This window comes from Schistocerca cancellata, chromosome 1, assembly GCF_023864275.1.
Source record: "Schistocerca cancellata isolate TAMUIC-IGC-003103 chromosome 1, iqSchCanc2.1, whole genome shotgun sequence".
Taxonomy (NCBI): Eukaryota; Metazoa; Arthropoda; class Insecta; order Orthoptera; family Acrididae; genus Schistocerca; species Schistocerca cancellata.
In genome coordinates, this window is record NC_064626.1 from 791,741,757 (window position 1) to 791,768,323 (window position 26,567).

The following is a 26,567-nucleotide window of genomic DNA, read 5'->3' on the forward strand; positions in this document are numbered from 1 at the left end:
AAGTAGGCGGTACACAATGCTGTAAAATCTGTCCGTATCCCTCTGAATTTAGCGTTCTCTTACACACAGTGAAAGGTAACAACCTGACCACGAAAAGCACCTCCAAACAGTAACACTATCGCCTCTGTACTTCGCTGTTGCCACTACAAGTGGAGGCAGGTGAAGTTCTCCAGGCATTTGTCAAACACAAACCCTTCCATAGTGTATAGCGGGATTCATCAATCGAGATCACTTGCTTATGCCCATCCAATGTCCAGTGGCGTCGTTGGTTTTACCACCACATGTGTCGCTCAACACTGACTACTGAAATGTGTGGTTTCTGAGGAGTCGCTCGACCAATATACCCCATTCCTTTTAACTCCCTATGCAGAGTCATTGTGCTAACTATACTGTTGGTAGCACTTTGGAACTCAAAGTGATTCCTCCCCCTGATTCAGCACGAGATTTTACAACCAACGTCCACAATGTTCCACTGTCCCTGTCTTCCAGTACATGAGCTCCATCTGCTCTTGGTTTAGCTCTGACTGTTTCTTCACGTTTCCACTTCACAATCACGTCGCCAACGGCCGACTTGGGCGGTCTTAGAACGGTGGAAATGTCCCTGAAGGCTTTATTACTCAGACGACATCCTGAAACTAGTCCAAGTTCAAAGTCGCTGATTTCTGTTGACTGACCCATTTTGCTGTTACTGCTTCTCTGCTGACAACAAAGTACTCCCCACCTCCTTTCATACAGAGGGGTCCGCCTCTCGTGACAACGTGACATCAAGTGGCCAATTCTGCACTACATAGGAGTATCTACGTAATTTTTGTCAGATTGGGTAATGCTGAGCAACCGATCTTCCACCCTTTTTGTAACCGAAAGTGATCTGCGATCCTTTCCAACTTCTTGCGACTGTTCGTTCCGCAGTACATTCTCGATAAATATGACTGAGACGGGTGTTACGATTAATCAAGGAAAACCCCCAGTTGGGAAACTGGGCCAAAATTAGTTGGTTACTGTCGAGTTGCAATTTACAATTTCTTTATTGATTACTTCAACCATTAAAAGTCATTTCTTTATCACTTGACCAGGAACAGATCCAAAAAGCTAGTTGGCATGAGTGCCGTTTCAAAACAATTTACTTTACAGTTAACGGCCAAGCCATTTTACTTAAAACCGACTTTGATAAAACATTTAATAACAAAATTAAAACTTTCCAAGTAATGAAATAAAAACCACCAATTTGCATACAATTTCGCTACCGAACATGTAGGGAGCCAACTTCTTTTAAACTTTGGCACAACAAGATAGTAAATTACAAGGGCTCGCTAACAGGGAGACAGAACTGGCATTTTCAAAGGATACCTAGTAGATTAAAACAATCAAAGTAAAGATACAGTCATTCACCTTTTACAATAACTAACAATTTTAAAGCCACGTAATTTTAAAAACTCACCACTGAAAGGCAAACTTAACCTTTTTAAACAGTGGCCAAAAACAATCAGAGTAAATTACAACCATTTAACATTTTACAATAACTAACAACTTGAATACCATGTCTTGCCACCAGAATGTCCTGGGATAGAAATAATTAACCGACCGGGTGTAAGGGCAGCCACAATTGTCTCCCGAAGGATGCTCAGGCTAGAAGCGGACTAACAGACCCACAACGCCTCACATTCAGCAATCACATCGACCTCACGCGAGGCCAGGGGAGGAGGAGGAGGAATCAAATCAGGAACCATAATCCCTGCCCAAAAATACATTTCCTCTCAGGCAGTACTAATAAGAAGCCAAAGGATCACGGTCTATAATCACACCGGCGACAGGGACAGGAAATCCGAACGCAGGAGGCCACAAGGCAGAAAAAATGTAATCTAAAACAATAATGATTGCCCAAAAATACACTTCCTACCAGGCAGTACTAATAACATGCGGGAAAGATCACTGTCTACAAATACACCGGCGACAGGGACAGGAAATCCGAACGCAGGAGGCCACAAGGCAGAAAAGACGCTGGTTGCACAAACCAAAATTCTTCAATTAACATCTAAACCTTTAACCAACTTAACTTGCAGTTTATCAGAGAAACAGCAGGTGAATTCCGATGCAAAGGCTCCTCACACCCGACCGTGTACTCGTCGCCAGCGTACCCAACTGGGCACAGTCACGCAGCCACGCGCTCTGTCACCGGAGCCCTCGTCTTCTCTGCACCCACGGCGGCGAAATACCACTCCTCAGGTTAGGCGAGTTACTAGTCCGTCATTCCCGCCTCTAGACGGAAAATTCAAAGACATCCGTTGCCGCTCCCACCAAGTAGTGACTCGGAACCACAGCCGTGGCCCCCGGGTGCTCACAGCAAGAGCTTACAGCCTTGTCCCGTCAACTCGTCCCACTCGTCTCGCACCGCCAGGATAGATCACGCGGCTTCCCGGAACAACTGCCAACTCTCCACCGCCACGCCACGCCGCGGTCTCATCGTACGGCATTATCTCATTCCCGATTTTAAAAACGACCGACCGACTCGTCACCGCTAGGCAACCAACCGACCATCCCCCCAAAGATCTTATTCCCTTACACAAGGCTAACAGGAAGCAACGACTCGAAGATCGATAAGACCAGGCACGCCGCCAGAGGGGAATCTCAACCAAATCGTACGCAGCATAACGATGAATATGAAAGAACCAATTAACGATGGAATGGAGGGACCCAGAACAATCTTTACAGCGCGATATACAGGGTGTCCAGAAAAGGACTCCCTGATTTCAAAATTAAATATCTCAAAAACAAAGATCGATAGAGGAATGCAGTAAACGGTATGTTTATTGTGAAAGCTGTAAGAAGTTTATACAGCAGTTTGAAATAATAGTTACAAAAGTTGCTAACAGATGGCGCTGTAATCGCCATACGTAATGCCTAGTGTAAATAGTGATCCGAAGCCCAGAGCGATCAGTTCCACTATTGAAATGTCCGCAGCTCGTGGTCCTGCGGTAGCGTTCTCGCTTCCCGCACCCGGGTTCTCGGGTTCGATTCCCGGCGGGGTCAGGGTTTTCTCTGCCTCGTGATGACTGGGTGTTGTGTGATGTCCTTAGGTTAGTTAGGTGTAAGTAGTTCTAAGTTCTAGGGGACTGATGACCATAGCTGTTAAGTCCCATAGTGCTCAGAGCCATTTGAACCACTATTGAAACATGAAAGTAGGTTAGCGTACCGAAGGAAGAGATTAAAACCATGTACTCCATTGAACAACGCGTTTTTCTGGTGCTAGAGTACCACAGGTTAGAAGAGAGTCCTACGGCAACAAGGCGAAGCTTTCAAGCACGATTTAATGTTCCAAAAGGACCCGATGCGAAAACCATTCGTACGCTCTTCGCAAAATTTCAACGAACAGGCAGCGTAACTGATGATCTAGTGGGGCATGTTGGCCGCAAGCAAACCGCAGTTACGCTTGAAAATGTCGCCACAGTTTCTGGAATTATTCAGCGAAATCCAGTGTCATCCGTCTGAAGAATTGCATCTGAGACTTGTTTGAAGCGTTCCAGCACGCAGAAAATACTGAGAAAGAGCCTACACATGTTTCCATTCAAAATTCAAACGCACCAGGCCATTCCCGTACGAGCTGTGCAACAAAGGGTTGCCTTTGCTAATCAGATGCTCACAATGATTGATAGTGAAGGATTTGATGTTGGCTGCATCTGGTTTACAGATGAAGCACACTTCCACCTGAATGGATACGTGAATAAGCAGAACTGGCGATTTTGGGGTTCCGAAAAGCCATACTGGTGTGAAGCGAAACTCCTGTATTCTCCTAAAGTTACTATGTGGGCTGCAGTATGCAGCAGAGGCATTATTGGCCCTTTTTTCATTCGAGAAACGGTCACTGGTAAACGTTACGTTGCAATTTTGGAACAATTTATCGCCACACAGCAAGTGTTAGAGGACCGACCAGGTACTGAATGGTTTATGCAAGATTGAGTCCGACCACATCGGACCGAACAAGTGTTTCGTTTCCTTGAGGAATTCTTCGGGAATCGAGTCATTGCTTTGGAATATCCCAAATTTACTGGTGCAGGCATGGATTGGCCTCCATATTTGCCGGATTTGACTCCCTGTGACCTTTTTTTGTGGGGCACAGTGAAAGACATGGTCTACCCGAAGCATCCCGCCACGCTGGACGAGCTTCAATCGGCGATCTCTGTGGCATGTGAATCCATTCCGGTTGACACACTACGAAATGTGATGGCGAATTTCATTCTTCGTTTGCGCCACCTCTGTAGTGCCAATGGTGAACATTTTGAAAACATTGTGATGTGATTGTTTGCAAAGATTGTTTTCATACGATTATTTCACTTATGAGCTGTACAGCGTGCAGCGCCATCTGTTAGCAGCTTTTGTAACTATTATTTCAAACTGCTGTATAAACTTGTTACAGCTTTCACAATAAACATACCGTTTACTGCATTCCTCTATCGATCTTTGTTTTCGAGATATTTAATTTTGAAATTAGCGAGCCCTTTTCTGGACACCCTGTATGTTGAGAGCCGACACACGGGTCAATGATCTGGGCGCCAATTTCGATCCGTATTCAACGAATAATTAGAAATCCATTATGACCTGCTGGTTTGTTCATATTACATAGTCTTAAGTGCCATTTTGAACCGCTTGAAAGGTATGAGGGCTGTGCTGCGGCTACAGAGCAGTACGGTGCGATGTTTCAGGTCTGAACGACAAGTGCACGGGAGACGTGGAGGGCTCGTGCTACTTGGCCGTGGACGACGACCACCAGCACGTGCGCTGCGCCAGCAACGGCACCTGCGCCTGCGAGGACGGCTACGCGCCCGACTTCACCATCATGAGCTGCAGTGAGTATCGCTCGTCCTTCATACTGAACGTATTCTCATGTACAGCTCGCGCCGGATACGGTGGTCGATGCGCAGTGACCATTTTTCGTCCAAACCGCATTCGTTTGCTCGGAAGGGGAGGCCGATAAGTGTTTTCCAACTTTCGGCCAGTCAGCGATGACAGAACCGTGGCGCGCACCCTGGAATCTTTCTCAAACGATTTTACACAAACTTTTTGGTAAGAAAAATCATTTTTGCTTCACTAATAGCTTTATACGAGGTGCAACACTAAAGTAATGAGACTGATGTGAAAAAAATTGTTGCTTACCGTTTTACTCAGGTTTAGTGTTGTCTCCTTCAAAGTAGTTCCCTTCTGACTGCACATACTTTTTCCAGCGCTTCTACCACTGATGCTAACATTTCTGGAACTCATCTTCTATAATATACTCCAAGATATTCGTCACAGCTTTTTGGACATCTTGTGTTGTTTGAAAATGGTGTCCCTTGTCCACCGTTTTGACTCTTGGAAATAGAAAAAAAAAGTCCCACAGAGCGATATCTGGTGAATAAGGTTATGAGGTTAAAAATTGCTGTACTGACACAGCAGTATGGGATGGCGCACTATCGTGATGCAGAATCCAATTATCAGCAATGTTCGCACAGACACGAAGTACTCTTTTATGAAGCCTTGCTAAAATTTCTTTGTAGTAATAATGGTTAACTGTTTGTCCAGGAGGCATCCACTCTTTATGAACAATTCCCTTGGAATCAAAGAAGCACACAAGCATGCATTTGAACACTTCATCTTCAACATTCGTTCTGCCTTCACTAAACATTTTATGCCAACGAAAAACTTGAGTTCGTGACATAACCTCCTCTCCAAAAGCCTTCTGAAGCTTACCGTAAGTTGTCGTCACGTTTCCACTCAGTTTAACGCAAAAAGAAATGGCATACCGTTGCGCAATATTATGCGGTTCCATTTCCAATACGAGAGACACAAACATGTGTTAACTCATAACAGCACAACTCACGACTGAGCAGTTGCATCGATGCGCTACTTGGACTAGAAGCAGCTTATAAACCAAGGTCAAAGATATTGTGCCTACACAAGCCTGCAGGGTTGCCACATGTTGCTAAGAAAATCAGTGTCATTACTTTATTGTCGCACCTCGTATGTCAAGTTCATGATGATGTGCCCATTATTTCGTTAATGACCATAGTTATTGTGATATTTATGTGAAACTAAGACACTGCGCGATATCTGGAAAAGTGCACAATGAAAAATAGAAGTCGATATCATTTTGCCTTTGGTGTGTATTGGTTCAAATGGCTCTGAGCACTATGGGACTTAACTGCTGTAGTCATCAGTCCCCTAGAACTTAGAACTACTTAAACCTAACTAACCTAAGGACATCACACACATCCATGCCCGAGGCAGGATTCGAACCTGCGACCGTAGTGGTCACGCGGTTCCAGACTGTAGCGCCTAGAACCGCACAGCCACTCCGGCCGGCTTGGTGTGTATTACATAATATGTTGTTGCTTATGAAATTTAGCTAACATACTGAATTTTTCTTTAGACTTGGGTGGAGGTATCCAACTGTCATCAATCTCGAGAAAACTGATCGCATGTAGCACACTCATTTGCGATCGCGCCACGCCAGCTATAAAGCCAGAGCGAAATACCCACAGCATTCCTCATATTTCATAAATGATTTCAGATATCGAAACGAGATTTGTCAAATGATAGCATTATCTGTTAGCAAAACTTCATTACCTACCGTTTTATTCCAACAACTACAGACTTTTTCGGCGAAAGAATGTAAGTTTTAAGGGCCATGGATAGCTGCCAAAACGAGAAAAGCTATGGGTTTTGCAATAACATGCGTGAAGATATTACAAGTTGTTTTGTACCGACGACGGGCTTTCTCATAGGTTGCTGACCTCACTTAATAAACCAGAGTTTCAGAATGCTATCGCAACTGTGTCTGCTCAATTTGTTAGTGAGGTGAGACAGTGTAAACTCCGCTGCATTTTGACAAAAGAAGCGAGTTATGACATGGCAACAATAGAATTGTGTAGGTTTTAGTTAAAATTCGCCACTCGTGACGCTTCTCTGAAAGTTACCAATGGTTAACAAGCCAGGGGAAAATAAATAGCTGCATTTTCGGCGGAATTCTTTTTAGATACTAACGAAAGGAGATGTGACAGTAGATCTTTTTGAAGGGTGACCATGAAAATGTAGGCTTTTAGAGGTACCACTTAATATTTACAAAAAATGTTAGTGTAGGCTTTAGTTTAGAACGGCTCTTCCCCTCCAGTGCTCCGCGTTTCCCCTAAAGCGCTCTGAGCGCCCTACCATTAGCGGCCAAGGCATTATGCACGCAATATACGAGGGGCGTTTGAAAAGTCCGTGCAAAGTCCGAGAGATAGCACCACCAGCGCGTATCGAGGTCATGTTTAGTTAGTAGCATCTTTGGAAAGAACGCACACCAAGTTTCAGCCATATTGGTCTATTTCTTTGTGTTTGGCATTCGTGTGAATCAAGGAAGTCGAGTGATTGTCAAAAAATGGACGAAAAAAAATTTCGTGTGGTGATTAAACATTACTTTATGAAAGGCAAAACGCCTCAGGAGACTAAAGAGAAGCTTGATAAACATTACGGTGACTCGGCACCTTCGATTAGAACAGTTTATAAGTGGTTTCAAAATTTTCGGAGTGGCCATATGGGCACAAGTGATGCTGACCGTTCTGGACGCCCTGTGGAGGTTACAACTCCAGAAACCATCGTTAAAATCCATGATATGGTGATGGATGAACAGAAGAGCTAAGATGCGTGAGATTGCTAGTGCTGTGGGAATCTCGAATGAATGGGTATATAATAGTTTGCATAAACATTTGGACATGAGAAAGCAATCCACAAGATGGGTTCCGCGATTCCTCACGTTTGACCAAAAACGGAATCGTGTGCAGTGTTGCAAGGATTGTTTGCAGCTGTTCAGGAAGAATCTGCAGGACTTTATGCGTCGTTTCGTCACTGTGGATGAAACATGGATACATTACTATACTCCTGAGACCAAACAGCAATCTAAACAATGGGTTACCGAGGGAGAATCTGCACCAATAAAGGCGAAGACCATTCCTTCGGCCAGAAAGGTTATGGCGACTGTCTTTTGGGTTTCGTAAGGGATAATCCTCATCGACTATATAGAAAAGGGTAAAACTATTACAGATGCATATTTTTCAGCGTTATTGGACCACTTGAAAACCGAGCTGCAAGAAAAACGCCGATGATTTGACCGCAAAAATGTCCTTTTCCATCAAGACAATGCACGAGCGCACACGTCAGCAGTTGTGGTCACAAAATTAATGGAAACAGGATTCCAACTCGTTTCACATCCCCCCTATTCTCCAGACTTATTTTCCTCGGACTGCTATTTGTTCCCAAATTTGAAGAAATGGCTGGCGGGACAAAGATTTTATTCCAACGAGAAGGTGATTGCAGCAACTAATAGCTATTTTGCTGACTTGGACAATTCCTACTATTCGGGACGGATCAACAAATTATGACAACGTTGGACGAAGTGAATAAGTCTAAAAGGAGACTATGTCGAAAAATAAAAAAAGGTTTACCCCAAACACGCAGGCAGTTTTTATTTTTGCGCGGACTATTCAAACGCCCCTCGTAGACGGCTCACTACGACGCGCAGGTCAGGGCGGCCGATGTGCAGTCACCAGTTTTCGCTGAAAGCGCTGGGCGAGTTCATTCGTTCGGTCGGAAGACATGGCCGACGCTGCTCGCTTTAGGCCGGTCGGCAACGAGCTGCGGCGACAGAATCGAGCCGCAACCTCTGCAGTCTTTCTCAAACGATATTACGAAAACTATTAGGTAAAAAATATTCATTTTTCAAATGGTTCAGATGGCTCTGAGCACCATGGGACTTAACATCTATGGTCATCAGTCCCCTAGAACTTAGAACTACTTAAACCTAACGAACCTAAGGACATCACACACATCCATGCCCGAGGCAGGATTCGAACCGGCGACCGTAGCAGTCGCGCGGCTCCGGACTGAGCGCCTAGAACCGCTAGACCACCGCGGCCGGTTATTCATTTTTGCGTTACATATAGTTTTATATGTCGGCCTCATGATGACATACCCATCATTTCGTTAATGGGTATAGTTATTGTGGTATTTGCATTTAAGTAAGACACTGCGAGAAATTCGAAAAAGTTGCCAGTGAAAGATAGGAGTCGCTATGATTTTGCTTTTGGTAGATATTACATAATATGTAGCTGCGTTCAAAATTTAGCCGAAGTATGGAATTTTACTTTAGACTTAGGTGGAGGACTCCGTCACCAATCTCATGAAAACTGATCTGATGTAGCATACTCATTTGTGACCGCGCGTGCCAGCGATACAGCCAGAATGTCACATTGGTAAATCTCTCATACCTCATAAACTGTTTGAGATATGAAAATGAGATTTTGGCAAATGTTAGCCCACAAAGAGGAGAGTATTTTGTCATGTGAATATTCTATGAAACTTCTTTATCGACCATGTTATTCCACTAACTACAGACTTCTTCGATGGAAGAACGTAACTTTCTAGGGCTATCGATAGCTCCCTAAACAAGAAATGCTGAGGTTTTTGGAGCAGCGTAAGTGAAGACCTCACACACTAAATTTTGTACTAAGGCTGTGCTTTCTCATAAGCTATTGACTTTAGTTTCCTCAATGAACCACGGTTTCAGTGTGCTCGCACAATTGTGTCTGCACAACATGTTAGTGAGGTAACATTGTCTAAACTCCGCTGTGTTTTGGAAAAATAAGCAAATTTTAACATGGCATCAAGAGAAATGTATGTTTTACACAAAATTAGTCACTCATGACGTTTCCTTGAAAGCTACAAATGGTTAACAAGCCAGGCAAAATTAAATCGCTGATTTTACTGCATTTTCAGCGGAATTCCTTATAGATACTGACCAAGGCATAGATGATAGCAGATCTTCTTGAATGATCACCATGCAAGTGTGGGCTTGGAGGGGCTCTACTCAATACCTACAAAGAATGTGAGCTTGGGTTTCAGTTTAGAATGGCACTTGCCCTCCAGCACTCGGCATTTCCCCACTACCGATCTCCCAACACATGCACTGCTGACTGCACCTATACTAGGCACATTATTTTTCATGCACTGTAACTATGACCCCCCATGCCAATGTTCTGGTTTACTTTTGGCAAGAAGAAAGTGCGCTCAGAGCTGGTGGCAGTTTGGGATCGCCCTTTAGAGTGGCTGAGCAAGCGAAATGGTGAAAGCTAAGTGACATAGTTCGATACTGAGTGCTCGAATACCTACAGGGCCGGTCCCCATGTATGGGACTGACTTTTTGAAACCACCTGTTGCGTGGTGTAAGCTACAATCCCAGATATCACATCCACCAGCCATTCATTCTGTTAGTTCTGTGTTTGCGAATCACTGGTAAAACAAAATTTCTCATTTTCACTATGGCCTTAAAAATAAGACTGCATTTCGAAACAGAACCGCATTCTAGCTATTAAGTAAGAAATTTCGCTGGTTTGTTGAAGGTAGTGTCAAAGACCCATCTGGACCATCTTTTTTTTAATCTTTACTGAAGTAATTGTCATTATTTTTATTCAGTTAATTGGTTTAAACATTTTTTTTCATTTCTAATATCTTCCATCTCATTTTAATTATTCTATTAAATTCTATATTTCCTCTCAAATAAAAGTTAATATGATTATTCAGATAATACTGTAAGGCTTAGGAAATGAAAAAATAAATAATTAACTGATAGGAAATAATGATCACATGCATTTTGATAACGATTTAAAGAAAAGAAATAGTTCACTTTTAAAGAAAACGGACAGAAGATTTTCATTTGTCGTCAAGTAAGAGTTAATATGATGAATTAAAATGATGTGGCAAAGAACAGAATAAAAGCCAATGAATTGAATAAAAATAATGACCAGTCATTTAGATGAAAAAAAATAAACGGAGAGGGCTTGATGTGTCTTGAACCCACAATCTTCGGCATAACAAGCAAGTAACTTAACCATTCCAATGTTTTCGAACTAAAATCCTTTATTGTACAGAAGTGCAATGAATAACGACATTATACAAATATAGAAACGCTGCTTAATTGTGAAGCTCACAAGCTTCTACTTAGTGTGTGACGAAATCTCTCGCTAGCAAGTGAAAGCAAGCACTTTTAAATTCCAGTTACAGAGCTGCCCATGTGTTCTGATCTCGAATCACCTTTGCTCCTTCACTTTTAAACAGGAACATATATATGTGCCAATTACTTTTTATGTGTATGATATCAGTTAACCTAAACAGCATCTGATTGTTTGTAAATGCGTATAAAGAACTGTTATCAATAATACTCAGAGTGGCTATGTCATGAAACAATCACACACACTGGCTGATTGTTAAGTAACGAAAATGTTCCGTGCTAGAAAACGTGTCCGTTGAATTAGGGTGAAATTTTGAAAACGTATATTGTTCCTAATTTTCTCTGGAAAGGTTCGTTTAGACCCTTCAACAAATTCTTACCTTGTTACAGATAACTCAGTTCTACTCTGTATGCACACTGGAACAACATGAAGTGCTGAAGCACGTGTATGGGAAATCAGTCGATGCATGGGAAACTACCTTCTCTTATTTTATGTCATTTATCAGGTTGCATTAGGAAATTAAACTTTTGTTATTTTTTTGGAAATACGACTCATTGCCCATGCAATAGTGTAAGAAGTGACAGGGCAGGTTGTACCAAATCTATCTTTTACTTAATAGCATCATGAAATATTTATAAATCTATAGCAGAGTATTCTACAATTATATAGAATCCTTTTAATGACATAGAAAAGAAACTCAAACTTGCATGAAAAATGACCTTTTCTTAGAAAATTATTCTTTTGCACAGTATTTAAATTATGTAAGATTTTTTCTTTGGCTTTCTTAAAGAAATATTTTAACTGACAGTGGAGGAGGAAAGGTAATTATAATACTGAACACATGACTGATAATTCATCCTGCATACCAAAATGTACATATCGTTAAATGCAATGGAATCTTAACATTACACATATTACTTGGCTAACGCTTGCAGCAAAACGAACTCGATTCAAATTATCTTCTTGCCTGTCTATAAAATCCTCTGAAATCATCCTCTGTCTTCAGTTACATGTCAGAGAGCATATAAATTCTCTGGGTGGTATGTGCGCCATCCAAGCTCCTCACCCTGCCATGATACAGTACTCCCCTTCCCTCTCTAGATAACAACTGCTTCCAACTCCTTCGCCCGCCCAGACCTCTACTCAACAATACTGCAGCGTCTGGTAGACAAAGAAGTCCTATCAGTCCTTTATTCAGCCATGCAAGACTGCTCATAGTGGTGAAAATTCCAAATAAACTGTTCAATATACCAAACAAATGTCATTTTTCATTACATGAACATCTTTTGTAACCATTTCTCCTAATACGAACACCTTACAGCCGTCTTCATTACATCCCTCACACAATCTACAATACTCAAGGAATGAATAATAATAATAATAATAATAATAATAATAATAATAATAATAGTAATAAGAAAAAGACAGTCAATAGCAGGGCACATTTTGTATCGATAAGTACCTTACATTATATATATAGACATTGATTTTAAATTCCACTTCTAGAGAATTTTCTTTATGCGAAGTTAATATACTGTTTGAACAGCTTTTGTGTGTAACTTAGGGAAGTTAAACATTAGAAAAGCAATGGTTACTTCAGCATTACGTTTTTTTTTCTGAAGAAAGAATTTCATGTGTATTACAAGAAAGTGAACATGGTTTTTATGTTATAATACGAATAATTTATTCAAGGTTTTTGTCAAGAAAGTTGTTTGTCCAGTTTCTTTAATTATGTTTACACCTAACCAAATTAGGTGTGAGATGCCAAACATATCATTTCCTTTTCTTACACTTAAAAAAATTAAAATATTGAAAAAAGCTCATACAAATAATGCCTTCTTTCTGTTTTACTCCAATGGGTAGTCTTAAAACAGTCTACATTTAATTCTATTTTATTTGTGGCTTTACATTATGTTCCCAACTGTTTTGTTCCATCAGATCATCGAGTTAATGACTCGAATGTTTACTCTTCTCCGCTGTTTTCCATTCTTAATCTGACTCGAAAATCACACGCAGTTAACTGTACAGTGACGGTCCATACATGTCTCCTACATGAGAATTAAGATGGTTGGTTGGTTGTTTTGGGGAAGGAGACCAGACGCGTGGTCATCTGTCTCATCGGATTAGGGAAGGATTGGGAAGGAAGTCGGCCGTGCCCTTTCAGAGGAACCATCCCGGCATTTGCCTGGAGTGATTTAGGGAAATCACGGAAAACCTAAATCAGGATGGCCGGACGCGGGATTGAACCGTCGTCCTCCCGAATGCGAGTCCAGTGTCTAACCACTGCGCCACCCCGCTCGGTCATGAGAATTAAGAGTCCAAAGTTGCGGTAACAAATGATTTAAAAAAAATTCCTGTTTATTGATGCCTTTCTGTTTGGTGAGAAAAAATGTCAAGTGTCTAACAAGTTAGGCAAAGTCATTGTATTTAGTGCCAGGGAGAAATTTCTAATTTGGTCGCTGAACTTGGTCGACGTTTATCGTATTTATGGATGTAACCGAGACATTCCGAAAATCAGTGACATTTTGAAGGCCATAATAGACACAAGAAATTCTTTTCTCTGATTAGTGGCAAACGAGGGACTACACCACTGTATAGATAGTTTCAAAAAGTCGATCTCACTGCTGGGGACCATCCGTTATCTGGGACGCCAAGACAGCCCCAACCCCTGCGACTATCTCGAAGATCCATAACAGCGTGGATCTTTGTCGAAATCCACTAGCCAGATTGTCTATCTATCTGGACCACATTACCCGGTGGACTGTCATCGGAAGACAAAGTGAACCCTCGCAGAGCTACCACACCAACACTGTATGAAAGCTGTGGACACCGGCCCTTTTTCTCTGCCTGACAATTATCGAGCATGTCTTCCTAACCGTACATACACCAGCAACAGTCGCCTATTCTGCAGATTGATTCAAGTCGCTTAGATGAACGAAAGATAAAATTTTAGTGTCTTGTCTTCATCGGTGTCGTTAGAGACAGAGCACCACAACGACTGGACAGGAAAGTAGCCACGGCTTTATTTAAGGAAATATGCCGTCTCAAATTGATTTAAAGAAAGCATTCTAAATTCTGCAATTTCTTATTTTGTGGTTTCCCGATAATTTACATTTCCTTTCCATCCTTCCATAAAATTCTGTGCTACAGACAAAAAATTTTATTTAAGTCTTCCTCAGTTCCAGCCCAACGTTAAATCCCTAGACTACTTCGCTTGAAGCTTCTTGTATTAAAAAAATAGCAGTATTATGTTTCCGATTATCCCTCAATTGCAAAAATCTTTCATCTCATCTGCAACGCCCTATCAGTTTAGAGGTTCAACACGTAATTATTCTCTTTTCTACTGACTACTCATCACTTTCATTTTTTTGTTTTATTTGTCCTTAATCCAAAATATTGTGACTAGTGCCCACTCGACTCCGCATTAAAATTGAAGGATTGACAACACACATTTGAGCTGGTAGCGTTATATTCCCCACATCCTCGTGTGAGATGTCTCTTTATGTGATACATTCCATATTAGCCATGAGATCAGGTTGTTGCATTGCTGAAGTCCTTTGAAAGTAACAGTGTACAGTGTTTCAGGAGCTGGTTGAAAAGTTATAGGGGAAGATACTAAAAACAGTGTCGATGAGATGGGGGATGAGGGAGTGGAGGTGCTAAGTGTGGTTGTTATTCTTTCTGGAGATGGTGTAGAAAAATCTTTCATTTCCTTTACAGACGATTTCAGTCCGGAGTTGGTCATATGGTCTCTGTTAAAGGTAGCTAAAGAACGAAATTTCGTGTTACGTGAATGACACGGTAACGTAGCTCATTGGGTTTATCGTTCAACAGACACGCCCTGTGCGGTTTAGAAGTGCGCTGGTCGTTCACTGATGCAGTAGCGGAAGATCTTTCTACTACGATACCACACTAGAGCACTATTCGCAGACACACAAAAGTATCCTAATACTTCTAAGTAACCGATTTAGGACTGTTGTGAGCGACATTCTCGTCGGCAATCCATTTGGTGAAGTGAGTTTGTGAGGAGGGGGCGAGGGAAGAGGGGAGATGGGGGAGGGGGTGAGAGTGCGTTCTTTCGTGAGCTGACGCAGCACTGCACATCGCGTAAGTTGTTTACAGTTGATGCACAATAGCTGTGGCCACATTACTTAGTCAGCTTGAAAATTTATCTTGTATTCGTGTAGAGGACATTCGCCACAGATCGCCTCTTGTTTTCCATTTTTTTGGGTGTTCGGAGAGGGGGAGGGGTTGGAGGAGTTGATGTCGGGATAGAGATTGGGGATAATGATGGATGCAGCTCTGCTTACAGTGTATCACTGTGCAGAAGACGGGTCACGCTTTGCAGTGTAGGCGGCTTTCTTGATAAAGCGCAGTGATATACCACGAACTATCTAGATCTTCACTACCTAAACAATCATCCCGCAATTATTACCTGAAACGTGATCGATTCTTATTGTCACAACATATGTTGCCTCTTTCAGATGACTAATGTTTTTATGCATATTCATTCCTACTGCCAATTCTACACCGCTGTGTATTCAGAATTTACTTGCATCCCGAATAATTGTACCTACACACTGAGCTATCAGTCTGCATAAAATTTTACTTGAGCATTAATAAGCTGTGTGTTTATTTGTTGTAAAAAGAGTGTTGATGAGAACGTCTGATATATGTCGAAAGTAGTATTTCTCCTTTCAACAAATTAAAGTTATGTTGTAACCCATTACAGGAATCTACAAGGCTTGTACTGCGGACGCGGACTGCACCGAGTTCGTGAACGCACAGTGCGGCAAGAGTGGCAGCTGTTCCTGCAAAGCTGGGTACCACGCAATCACTGAAACTGACCAGCGCAAGATCTACTGTGCCAAAGGTAGGCACACTTCCGCACCAGCCTCTACAAATAACAGTGTGTTTGATTTGTAAGCGATTCGAAAGCAGCCAGAAAGGCTATACAAAATGTGTCTTTTCACTGATGCCCTACAAGCAGGATGAACTGAGCGTTGTAGAGAGATTGTATCCGTACATATACAGGGATTCAAGTCTTCGAGAACAACGCTCGTCTACACACTTGTCCAGAGAGCACCTTTGTAGCATATGTTCTTTGACCCGGCAGCTATTGGAAGTAAACATGGTATTTATGTAGAATTGTTACACCTTCTATTGTAACATGATTGTCAGTGGACCTGCAAGATCAACAGAAATTGGGCCCTAAGAGAAAGATGGCTGTTTCATTTTTACTCTCAGACGGTCATTAGCCCTGTGATACTTTCCAGTTAAACGCAACAGTCCTGAAGAAAATCACAGTGAGCACATAAAAGCAGTAAGTCTTTCAACTAGCGATCTACTATCAGTTTGACTTACTTTGTATAAAAAAATTTTTTAAAAATATTTCACACTGCTTGTAGTGTTGTTAGGCAAGTCAAAGAGGTCATACGTTCTCGCTTCCCACGCCCGGGTTCCCGGGTTCGATTCCCGGCGGGGTCAGGGATTTTCTCTGCCTCGTGATGGCTGGGTGTTGTGTGCTGTCCTTAGGTTAGCTAGGTTTAAGTAGTTCTACGTTCTAGGGGACTGATGACCATAGATGTTAAGTCCCATAGTGCTCAGAGCCAAAGAGGTCATACCAACTGGAATAAAATTATGTTTGGAGGAATATAATAAAAATTAAAACCACAAGGTCAATAACGAGATGCCGTTGCTCCTTTGAAAGTCCCTGAATCAGTTGCACAAGTTCCGACTCTACACGACGATGTTCAGGGACAGCGGCAGGTCACCGTCAAGCATGACAAGTCGTCCAGCCACGTGCCACACGTCCTCAGGTAAGCCATGAAAGACTGACATCGGCTTCCCACGACGCACAGCTAGGTAGTGGACTGTGCGCACTTCGAGCACGCGTCAAAGGGTAGCGTGGTAGACGGAGGAAGTACGAGCCTCAGCCCTCCAGTCGATAATCACGTCACCAGTGAAGCACAAAAACATGAAAAGAAACATATTCGTCTGTTTAACTACGCAAGCCAACAGTGTTCAGTTAAATACTCATTCATAGGTGAGATGTACACTGCCCGAAAAAAAATTAGTACACCTGAAAAGACGGTGATGGCATATGGCTCCTGGGGCATAGTAGAGGTATTGTTAATGATCTCAAAGTCGTCCGCCAACGGATAGCGTTGTGGCATAGCTATATCTATGTCTATACAGAGAATGCTCACAGCCAGAAGGCTCAGTGGGCTGCAAGCGTGTGAAGCAAGCAGGTAACCATGCCACGGAGACACGCTCGTGCTTTCTACAGCCACCTGAACAAGTCTGGAGGGGCTCGAAGTGTGGCCCTTCGAGTGGCGGAATGGACATTCCGGAGAATTGCCACGCGAGTTGGACGTGTTGCGTCGGTTGTGCTACGGTGATGGTATCAGTAGTTACGCGAACTTTCTCGCACCCGTAGACGAGGTTCGGATGTCCTTCCAGCACAGACGCCCGCCAGAATCGTCGTATTGGAAGGGCAGTAGTGGCAGATCGTACAGGCACCACAGCACAGGTAAGAGGGCTTGTGAGTCCAGACGTGTCAACACGAACTGTTGCGAACCCGTTACTAACAGTGGGACTAAAGGCTAGCACACCTCTAGCCCGTCTTCCACTCAGCCAAAACATCGACGTCCAAGGCTCGATTGGCGCCGTCAGCGTATCACTTGATAGATCGTCAGAGTATCACTTGAAAGAGGAAATGGCGCAACGTGGTCTTCAGTGATGAAAGGAGATTCTACTTGCACGTACGACTTGGTGAGCGCTGTCTCGTAGAGTGTATTCGCCCAACACACACTTACTCCATCCCAGGCCTTATGGCTAGGGTGCGATAAGCTACAACTGTCGATCACTTTGGTGTTTCTTGAGGGGACACTAACCAGCGCTCGGTACGTGCACAATGCTGTTAGACCCGTTCCTTCGCCGTTCATGCAACAGGAAAGTGACGTGTTGTTCCAAAAGGATAATATTCGCTCACACACTGCCTGTAATACTCAGTGTCGTCTGAAAGAAGCGCAGCTACTTCCCTGGGCAGCACGCTCTCCGGATTTGTCTCCACCGAAGCACGTTTGGGATATTATGGGACGAGAAGTGACTCTTGCTACTCGTCAGTCAACAAGTCTTACAGAACTATGTGAACAGGTCCAGCAGGTGTGGCATAACATCCCAGGAAATTATTCGCAAGTGTATGCCAATGATGAGCCGCCTATGGCGGCTCATTATTTAAATTTACAATAAAGGATATTGAATTTAACTATTTTGTTTAGTATATTTTCAAAAATTGAATTAATGATTTACATTTCTGATCAACTGAATGGTGGACAGTTATTTCGTTCTAAGAAAGGCTATTAGATGCGATATAATTTGCTGTTGAATTACGCTAATTAGTTTGCTTAAATATGGGATTCTACGTCAGCGACAATGTTTTGATGAGGAAGCTAAGTACCTTGAAACTAAATGAATGGAAGAATTGCTAATATATCTTCGTCACTTGCTGTAGCGATACTTCACTTAGTAATATGTCTTTTTCATCTAGTTTATGAGGAGGTTAGTAATCAGATATATGTTTATATATGAATAGTGACAAAAAATCTGAAATTGCTGGTGTTTGTAATTAGCATGTTATTTACGTGAACTACTTACACTTATGCTTTCTAAATAACCAAAGACTGTAACACATACTAAATTTAAGGTGATTAAGCCCTCCTTCAATATTCGAAATTCTTAGGTACTGGGCAAATGTCATATAAATGACAATATCGAAGATACCACAAAACTTTCAAAACAATAATAATAATAGTAATAATAATAATGATAATTCCGGGGGAAGCAAAACATAAAAACTGGAAAGAATCCATCTGCTTTTTTACATAATCTCTTTGTCATTAATACCTGTAAAGTCTTGTTATTGTTGTTTCCACTCTGTGAGTTGTTAAAATTATATTTTGATATCATTTCAACAAGTTCTGTATATGATATAAGCTTCAACGTCTTGTGGAATCTGGTAGAACAGGACTATTGCACAAAAACGTAGTAACTTAGAATGTAGTTCAAAACGCAGACACAAAAATTTTTGATCATTTGCACAATGAGATAAATGTTTGACAAGCAGTGAAACAGATTTTAAATGTAATCTGAAACAATTTCTTCCAGAAGAAATTGTACTGCCGGAAAGAAATTAGTACAAACTTTTTGTTTCTAATTCACTAAATTTACTGTCGCAACAGTGCTTATGGAATACATGAAATGATTATATTTACAGATCAATAAAAAAATTGGTTCCGAGGTACCAGGTATCGACCCATGTTGAAACAGCCATATTAATGCGAGGTGTAGCCTCCATTGGCGACAATACAGGTGCTGACTCTGGCATACAGTTGCTCATACGTATGGCGAATACTGTCTTGGGATATGTAATGCTACACATGCTGGACCTGTTCACATGGTTCTGTAAGAGTTGTTGGCTGACGAGTACCAAGAGTCACTTCTCGTCCCATAATATCCCAAACGTGCTTCGGTGGAGACAAATCCGGAGATCGTGCTGCACGTCTTTCAGACCACGCTGAGTATCACAGGTACTGTGTGAGCGAACATTATCCTTTTGGAACAACACGTCACCTTCCTGCTGCATGAACGGCGAAGGAACGGGTCTAACACCATTGTGGACCTGCCGAGCAGTGGTTTGTGTACCCTCCAGAAACACTCCGAAGGGGACCAAGAGTAACAGCTTATCGCATCCCAGGCCATAAGGCCTGGGGTGGTGCCAGTGTGTGTTGGAAGAATACACTCTACGAAACAGCGCCCACCAAGACGTACGTACGTGCAAACGACCATCACTTGTGTGCAAGTAGAATCTGCTGTGATCGCTGATGCCATTTTAATCAGCCTGCGGCAAGTTTGAAAGGAGTAAGATACATGTCCGCTGATACGGGGAAATACACTCCTGGAAATTGAAATAAGAACACCGTGAATTCATTGTCCCAGGAAGGGGAAACTTTATTGACACATTCCTGGGGTCAGATACATCACATGATCACACTGACAGAACCACAGGCACATAGACACAGGCAACAGAGCATGCACAATGTCGGCACTAGTACAGTGTATATCCACCTTTCGCAGCAATGCAGGCTGCTATTCTCCCATGGAGACGATCGTAGAGATGCTGGATGTAGTCCTGTGGAACGGCTTGCCATGCCATTTCCACCTGGCGCCTCAGTTGGACCAGCGTTCGTGTTGGACGTGCAGACCGCGTGAGACGACGCTTCATCCAGTCCCAAACATGCTCAATGGGGGACAGATCCGGAGATCTTGCTGGCCAGGGTAGTTGACTTACACCTTCTAGAGCACGTTGGATGGCACGGGATACATGCGGACGTGCATTGTCCTGTTGGAACAGCAAGTTCCCTTGCCGGTCTAGGAATGGTAGAACGATGGGTTCGATGACGGTTTGGATGTACCGTGCACTATTCACTGTCCCCTCGACGATCACCAGTGGTGTACGGCCAGTGTAGGAGATCGCTCCCCACACCATGATGCCGGGTGTTGGCCCTGTGTGCCTCGGTCGTATGCAGTCCTGATTGTGGCGCTCACCTGCACGGCGCCAAACACGCATACGACCATCATTGGCACCAAGGCAGAAGCGACTCTCATCGCTGAAGACGACACGTCTCCATTCGTCCCTCCATTCACGCCTGTCGCGACACCACTGGAGGCGGGCTGCACGATGTTGGGGCGTGAGCGGAAGACGGCCTAACGCTGTGCGGGACCGTAGCCCAGCTTCATGGAGACGGTTGCGAATGGTCCTCGCCGATACCCCAGGAGCAACAGTGTCCCTAATTTGCTGGGAAGTGGCGGTGCGGTCCCCTACGGCACTGCGTAGGATCCTACGGTCTTGGCGTGCATCCGTGCGTCGCTGCGGTCCGGTCCCAGGTCGACGGGCACGTGCACCTTCCGCCGACCACTGGCGACAACATCGATGTACTGTGGAGACCTCACGCCCCACGTGTTGAGCAATTCGGCGGTACGTCCACCCGGCCTCCCGCATGCCCACTATACGCCCTCGCTCAAAGTCCGTCAACTGCACATACGGTTTACGTCCACTCTGTCGCGGCATGCTACCAGTGTTAAAGACTGCGATGGAGCTCCGTATGCCACGGCAAACTGGCTGACACTGACGGCGGCGGTGCACAAATGCTGCGCAGCTAGCGCCATTCGACGGCCAACACCGCGGTTCCTGGTGTGTCCGCTGTGCCGTGCGTGTGATCATTGCTTGTACAGCCCTCTCGCAGTGTCCGGAGCAAATATGGTGGGTCTGACACACCGGTGTCAATGTGTTCTTTTTTCCATTTCCAGGAGTGTATATCGTGGATGACATAGTATAAATTAAAAGTCAGAAAATGTACCGGAATTTATCTATATTTCGCAGCCGGGGGTGTATTCAATAATTCAGTAACTGACTTAAATGATTAATCGAACTGTGAATGTGTAATTAGTATCATTAATTATGTCAAACTTCGATAACGATGATCATCTACTATGACAACAGGACCACACTGTGAATTGTGTTGTCTCCAGCAGTTAGTGTACACACCGTTTTCGTACTGAAATGCCTGTTAGAATTGAAGAACAGAGATTTAAGAACTTTATTTAGTGACTATGTTAATTATTTGTTTGTCACACGTGAACTTTTGTATACAGCTAGGTTTATGTTAGGTTACTGCACTTAAATAATATTGCAGGGCGTCAGTGCGGTATGTGACTAGATATTTATCTGAGCATAATTTAAGCAAATGATAGTCAGTCTGGTCATAAACAGTAATTTATTCAACATATCGGTACAAGTAAAGTGTTTGAACTATAAATGTGGTGTAGTCTACATATTGACAATTGGCTACTTGAAACCACTAACTTATCAGCTTGATTCGAGGAAGGCGCAGCTCTACAGCACAGTTAACGTTTACCATACAACTAGATGGTGTCGGCCACGGCCTGTTAGTAAGACACATCCCGGCATTCTTTTGGAACGAATTTATAAAGACCCTAACTCTCTATTCCATTCTTAATTATAGTTCTCTCTTATTCTCTTTCATAATTATTGCGAGGCCTTGACTAAGTCGTGCGACCTTGCTATAACCTTGGCTGTCTATCGTAACGTGTAACTTCAGACACACTACTAAAAACAACAACACTAAGAGTTCGTATCTTATTTTGGAGTAAACAGAATTATTTTACTAATCTTAACCGCCCTTGTACCTGTCTGAATATTAATTAGGCTGTCGTACTTCCGCCGGAGCTTTTACTGGGCAAACTAGCTGCTCGTTGTATCTAGAAACATCGTCGCCGGAGCTGAATCGCTGGGACCACAATTAACGCTGACAGGTACTGTGAGACTCTGAAAAAACTCAAACGGGCAACTCAGAACCGGAGAAGATGAATGTTGAGGAAGGGCGTACACATTCTCCGTGACAACGCTCGCCCACACATCGCTCAGCAAACCGTTGCTCTCCTGCAACAGTTTCAGTGGAACATAATCACCCACCCACCCTATAGTCATGACTTGGCGCCTAGTGACTATCACCTGTTCCCTAGGTTAAAAGAACACTTGGCCGAAAGCGATTCGCTTCGACGACGAGGTGAAAGAAGAGGTTCATAACTTTCTGAACAACATGGCGGCGAGCTGGTATGACATGGGCATAGAAAAACTGCCACAGCGTCTACAAAAATGCATCGACAGAAACTGTGATTATGTCGAAAAATAGCTGAATGTTCAAGCTGTAAACTGATGTAAACCGTTATAGAAATAAACAGGTCTACGTACTTATAAAAAAATAGGAGACCTTACTTTTGGGATTACCCACGTACTTGCCAAAGGTTACAGACCTGTCAACGGTCTGTAGGGTCGTTCGTCAAGTATTTTGTGAACCACTTCTCTCGTGGATGAATTACATTTCTTGAAGATTCTTCCAATGACTCTGCCTGGCATCTAGTTTTCCTGCCATTAGTTTTATATGACGATTTCACTTTAGGTCGCTCCAGATGATTATTCCCAGTTATTTTACGACGGCTAGTGTTCCCAGTGATCTCTCACCAAAAGTGTAAACGCTACATTTATTTACATTCAGGATCAGGTTGCCAATCCCGGTAAAAGTCACTGATCCTCTGGAGGTCTTCCTAAATTTCTCTAGAGTCTTCTGGCATTGCAGCCTTACTATGTTGTTGTGTGTTACACACATATTTGGGAAAGTAGTTAAGGAAGTCCTTCTAACAAAAGGTTTTTTCCTCCGTCTTGTGTTCACAGAATGGATACTCCCGGTTTTCCTAAACATGACGTTAATCACAAATCTCTTTTGCGAGTAGGTATATTTCGATGTCAGTGTAATCACTGCCAACTCATTGATATTGTGGCCTGTATGGGCATCCAAATTTAACACAAAACGAAAAACATGCTACGAGGTGTGTTTATAAAATAAAGGGACTATTGCTATAAAACATATTTTAAAAACATATGTATATATAGTTATTTTGACCCTCAATACATTCCCATCCTCTATACCTATACGAGTCCATGCTAATTTTACTTTGATGGAAACAGTGTAGGAAGTCTTCCCCTGTAACCTCCTTGATGATGAGCGGTGATTTTTCTTTCGCCTCTTCAACGGACTGAATTTTTGTTGCTTTTAATGCAGATTTGATCTTAGGGAATAAATAAAAGTTATATGATGCCAGGTCAGGCCAATAAGATGGATATTCTAACACTGGGACGCTGTACTTCGCTATAAATGTCGTTTATAGACAATGCGGCATGAACAGGAGCGTTGTCTTGATGCAGCACCAATGACTTGTTCTTACACAAGTCGAGTAGATTTCACTTAGTTTTCTCACAGAGCTGTGCAAGAACCTCAAGTTAGTACAACCGATTAATAGTTTGATCTTCAGGAACCCTATGACGATACACAATTCCATAAATAGTGAAAAAAAAGAATCATAACTGCTTTGAATCTTCGTCTACTCATTCGAGCTTTTTTTCACTCTCGGTGAAGTTTGGCCCTTACAGTGCACGAATTGGCATTTTGTTTCTGGATCATAACTGAAAAATGAAGATTATTGATTGTCTGTGCTCGGGAACTGGATATAGTGTTGTCCTTACATTTGTATCGTCATAATTGACATTACTATTAAGATGGCTGAATGGGCATGGTCAGAAAGCTAGTAATTCAAGAAGAAAAAGATTCGTGAGATGTTTTCACTGTTTACAGGAAATTAGAATCATTTTCAATGATAATCAAAGTATCAGTAGAAACATTTTCACGAGCTTCTTTTTGTTGGCTCGTCAGAAGTTTCTGCACTTGTTATAACTGATTATGTGAAATCTGTCATATGTATTCGTTGTCAATTACTGCAGTTTCAACAAGCGATCGAATACTGAACCGATGATTAGATCAAATCAGACTACCTAGTTTTTCGATGTTTTCATCCATTTTTGATGTTGAAAGGCACCCGGGCGTGAGTCGTCTTGAACGTTTTCCAGGCCATCTTGGAAAAGCTTGAACCACCCAGAAATTCACGTACGTCATAATCAGTCCTCGCCATACACTTCTTTTAGTAAAAGATTGGTTTCAGTAGCAGTTTTTCCCAGTTTCATGTGGAACTCCACGACAATTAGTAGCTCTATTATTGCACTTATCTAAACAAAACAACCGCCCTTACGCAAACGAAGGCCACGGTCGCACTGATTTGTCTACAGACACCAGAGATGCCGCATTTGACTCCTAAGAAAGTTTCACGCTTCAGTTATTGGCAGCTCATTTTTTGTGCATGCGTACCTACTCTGTGACAGCATCAGTTCTGGTATATTGTAGCCACAACCCGTACAATGACACAAACGGTTCATTTGTTATGAACGTCGTTTCTGTCTCTCGCTTGAGAACAGTTTTTCTCGATTATCCTAAGAGGAGAGTATTGTGTCGGAATGTGTGAGTCCCGCCGTGTGTTGCAGGGCTGCGGGAAGAGTGCTCGGCGCCGGCGGACTGCGTGAACAACGCCGAGTGCCGCGACGGCCGCTGCTCCTGCCTGCCGGACTACCTGCCCAGCGTCAACGGCGCCCGCTGCCACCACAGTGAGTATGCGGGGCCCTGCCTGCAAGCTGCAGTTTGTGGCACCAGACGACAGGTGTGGCACACACACACACATAGGGTTCATGAAATGCGTATTTCCCGATCAGGTGTTCTACTGAAAACCTCAAGCATCAATCGGTTTCGGTCTTAGACCACATTCAGCGGGTATCTACCCAAAGGTACTAACACAAACAAATATAGTGCGAATAGACAGGGTGGTCCATTGATCGTGACCGGGCCAAATATCTCACGAAATAAGCATCAAACGAAAAAACTACAAAGAACCAAACATGTCTAGCTTGAAGGAGGAAACCAGATGGCGCTATGGTTGGCTCGCTAGATGGCGCTGCCATAGGTCAAGCAGATATCAACTGCGTTTTTTTTTTTTTTAAATAGGAATCCCCATTTTTTACTACATATTTGTGTAGTACGTAAAGAAATATGAATGTTTTAGTTGGACCGCTTTTTTCACTTTGTGATAGTTGGCGCAGTAATATTCAAAAACGTATGGCTCACAATTTTAGACGAACAGTTGGTAACAGGTAGGTTTTTTAAATTAAAATACAGTACGTAGGTACGTTTGAACATTTTATTACGGTTATTCCAATGTGATACATGTACCTTGGTGAACTTACCATTTCTGACAACACATGCTGTTACAGCGTGATTACCTGTAAATACCACATTAATGCAATGAATGCTCAAAATGATTTCCGTCAACCTCAATGCATTTGGCAATATGTGTAACGACATTCCTCTCAACAGCGAGTAGTTCGCCTTCCGTAATGTTCGCACATGTATTGACAATGCGCTGACCCATGTTGTCACGCGTTGTCGGTCGATCACGATAGCAAATCAACTTTCCCCACAGAAAGAAATCCGGGGACGTCAGATCCGGTGAACGTGCGGGCCATGGTATGGTGCTTCGACGACCAATCTACCTGTCATGAAATACGCTATTCAATACCGCTTCAACCGCACGCGAGCTACGTGCCGGACATCCATCATGTTGGAAACACATCGTCATTCTGTAATGCAGTGAAACATCTCGTAGTAACATCGGTAGAACGTTACGTAGGAAATCAGCATATATTGCACAATTTAAATAGCCATCGATAAAATGGGGGCCAATTATCCTTCCTCCCATGATGCCGCACCATACATTCACCCGGCAAGGCCGCTGATGTTCTACTTGTCGCAGCCATCGTGGATTTTTCGTTGCCCAGTAGTGCATATTTTGCCGGTTTACGTTACCGCTGTTGGTGAATGACGCTTCGTCGCTAAATAAAACGCGTGCAAAAAATCTGTCCTCGTCCCGTAATTTCTCTTGTGGCCAGTGGCAGAACTGTACACGATGTTCAAAGTCGTCGCATTCTCAACACCGACGTTTTTGAGATTCCCGATTCTCGCGCAATTTGTC

General features: G+C 42.9%; 1 protein-coding gene across 1 annotated transcript in view; it reads left to right on the forward strand.

Moving 5' to 3' along the window:
* LOC126187625 (tenascin-like) overlaps positions 1–26,567 on the forward strand; it is a 194,520-nt gene that overhangs the window by 106,179 nt on the left and 61,774 nt on the right. The window contains exons 4-6 of the mRNA XM_049928825.1: positions 4,698–4,841; positions 15,748–15,888; positions 25,030–25,149. Coding sequence (XP_049784782.1) covers positions 4,698–4,841; positions 15,748–15,888; positions 25,030–25,149 — 405 coding nt within the window. The remainder of the gene's footprint in view (positions 1–4,697; positions 4,842–15,747; positions 15,889–25,029; positions 25,150–26,567) is intronic.